Source organism: Belonocnema kinseyi, chromosome 3, assembly GCF_010883055.1.
Source record: "Belonocnema kinseyi isolate 2016_QV_RU_SX_M_011 chromosome 3, B_treatae_v1, whole genome shotgun sequence".
Lineage (NCBI taxonomy): Eukaryota > Metazoa > Arthropoda > Insecta > Hymenoptera > Cynipidae > Belonocnema > Belonocnema kinseyi.
In genome coordinates this window covers 104242504-104245692 of record NC_046659.1, presented here as the reverse complement: position 1 = coordinate 104245692, position 3189 = coordinate 104242504, and the positions used below count along the sequence as shown (strand labels likewise).

Genomic DNA, 3189 nt, shown 5'->3' with positions numbered 1-3189 from the left:
GATTTCAGATATTTTAAAGAAATTTTTAATATTTCGCAAATATTGTAAAAGATTTCAGAAAAATTTGAATAATTTCATAATGATTTAAATAATTTTGCAAATATTATCAGATACTTCATAGACAATCCAAATATTTTGTAAAGATCTCAGAAAGATTTTAAAGCTTTCCCAAAGATTAAAATAATTGTTCAAATTTTGTCAGATATTCCAAAAATATTTCAATATTTCCACAATATTTACAAAGATTTTAGATCGATTTTAGTCATTTCCCAAATATTTAACTAATTTTACAAATATTATTTGATATTTCAAAAATATATTGTGCACATTTAGGAAAGTTTATCAAAACAATTCAGAAAGATTTTGAATAAATTTTCAAGCGTGAACAAAGATTTCAATGAATTATTAAAGATTTACATAATTTTAAAAATATTTTCAGATATTAAAAAAAAATACATATAATAGTTCGCAAAGATATCAAAATATTTCAGAAAGGTTTGAATTATTTTCCAAAGATTTTATCATTTTAAAAATATCGTCAGATATTTCAAAGATAGAGTAAAAATCTTCAACAGCCCTCCCTTCAATAGTCTTTCCTAGCAATGACACCGCGCCGCATGTTGGTGAAACAGGTGCTGCGCGGGATGCGCGGGATCTGCAGCTATCACTCAGAAAAGCAGTCAGGTGTAAACAAACAAACGTGGAGCAGGCTATAATGAGTTAATTGCCACCCAACGTCAGCCCCAAAATCGGGGCTATGGAAGAGTTTCACTGTATTTCATTATTTCGCTAACATTTACAAATTGCAGATAGATTTGAATGATTTTAAACAATTTCAATAATTTTACAAATATTATTAGGCGTTTCAAAAATATTTTTCAAGCTTTTTCAAAAATTTCTGAAAGATTTTTAATATTTGTCCAAGATTTTGGATAGATTTCCAAGAGTACACAAAGGTTTTAATGATTTATCAGAGATTTTTAAATTTTGCAAATATCATCAGGTACAATGCCGCGCAAAAATTTTAGGCGACCTTTTTTATGTCTGAATGAATTCTTTTAATTTTATTTATGCCAAAGCTAAATAATTTTTTTTTAAAGGTTTATTGTTTTTGAAATTCTGTATAAAATAAGCCCTGGGTAAAGCCAACTTGTCTACTTTTTAAGTAGAATTTGCAAAATAGTGCAAATCTCAATTTTTGTCTTAAATTTTCAATACCTTCTGAAATAATCTTCATTTTTCAAGGTTCTTGGGCTTATCTTGAAGCTATTCTTTCATTGCATTTTTGTATTTTTATTACCAAAAAATTTATTGCATTTTTTCCAAGTTTTTTGTTACAATGTCAAGTTCTTGCAATTCAAAAAGGAAATATTTACCATTAATACTTATAAGCTGCTGTGATACGGTGAAACAAAGCTTCAAAATGAGCTAAAGAACATTATAAAGATATAAATTATTTTTCTAATATTTTGCAAATGTTTCTGATTGGTTTAAAGGAATTAACAAAAAAAAATTAATAATTTCACAAATATTATCAAAAATTTGGAAAGTATTTCAAAGATGTCTAAAAATTTCAGAGATATTTCAATCATTTTCCCAACATTTCACCAAACTTCAATTTTTTCACACAAAGCTTTGCGGTCGACTTTTGAAAAATGCAAACAATTGGAAGAACTCAATCATTCCATTTCAGAGTGACTTACTTCAAAGGCCCAAAAAGCCAATAAGCAGAAGGTCTCACACTTCATGATCGAACTATTCGTTGAACTTACACTTCCTCGTAAAGGTGAACCAGGACTATTTGATTTCAGTTGGCAAAGCTGCTTTTCATACTGAATACTCATCACGTTTAATATTTATTTAATTGATAGAAAGGGAAAGAATTAATAATTTATCATGACTTGCGCTCTGGCAAAGATAGCGTTAGGTGATCAAAAATATGTTTTTACTGTTGTCTTTGTTTGTTTTGTGAGAATATACTGATATAAATTTTTTATGTGTCAACATGTTTGTACCAGATCGCGTGTAAGAAAAGTCTTCTTCACACATACGTGACACATCACCCGCCACTTATGTTCATCACCCAGAAACTTAATTAAATTCAAGAATATATTCTTGGAAATAATTTTTGAATTACTTGGCTGGATGAAATATTTAGTATGAATATGCAAAGATTTTATTTGCGAAAGCTGAATTATTTATCACAATGAAAATAAAATAATATCACACGAATAGTACCTATACCCGATTTTGAGATATTAAAGCTCCGAACATTAATTTTTAAGAAAGAGTAAAGGAATTAACGGTTTGAGTAATAAAATAGTAATATTTTAAAATTTCCCTATTAAAATAGCAAAAAAATGAAAAGTTTATTTTTCTAAAGTCCATTAACTCAAAGAACAAGTTGTTTTAAAACAATTGCATCGTCCTCTTACCGGTTTTTTTTTGAACGATGTTATTATATTTTGTACACAAGAAGATTTATTTTGCAGCTATTTAGATAGGAAGAATTTTTAGTGCAAAGGGATTCCGGCTAGGATAATTTAAATCTTCTCTATCTGTAGAGAGGAAATTTTATTTAGGTCAAGAAAAATCCTTTTGTCACGAGATGAAATTTCTCTGAGTGATTTATAATCGATATCACATAGCATACGTGACGCTTGTTAAGTAAACAAACATTTAAGGTATTACTTCTAACGTGAAAAAAGTGAAAGAAATTGAAAATTGTGTAAATCAGTTTTGTTTTTATATTTGAATGAGGAAAATTTCAAATAGCATGGTTTAGTAGAAGCGATGTTGTATTATCTAGCATTATGGGACTTTACCTATTAAGAAGTTTCACTATAATTCACAATTATGACTTCTCATTGTGTTCTTTTAATATAGCAGGCTTTTATGTTTCTCAGATTTCAACATTTTTTAACCTACTTTCAATTATATACACACATACTTACATGCACCCATACACACCTAAATATATAAGAATCTACACAAAAATATATAGTATGTAGTTTTCCAATATGGTGTTACTTATTATTTGAACTAAGAGAATTAGTTATTTTCTCTTAAAACTCGTCAATTTATAATATCCGCCAATTTTTAGGATACTATAATATCATGTTGCATATATAATATTGCACTGTGTCAGGGTACGACTTTTATAACTCGTCCAATTATAATATCCGTCAA

At 27.9% G+C, this 3189-nt stretch overlaps 1 protein-coding gene across 1 annotated transcript in view; it reads right to left on the bottom strand.

The window, feature by feature from the left end:
- The window catches only part of LOC117169975, a 10604-nt gene extending 8760 nt beyond the window's left edge, over positions 1–1844 (bottom strand). Inside the window, exon 1 of the mRNA XM_033356488.1 lies at positions 1704–1844. Coding sequence (XP_033212379.1) covers positions 1704–1844 — 141 coding nt within the window. The remainder of the gene's footprint in view (positions 1–1703) is intronic.
- Between the last annotated feature and the right edge of the window lie 1345 nt (positions 1845–3189).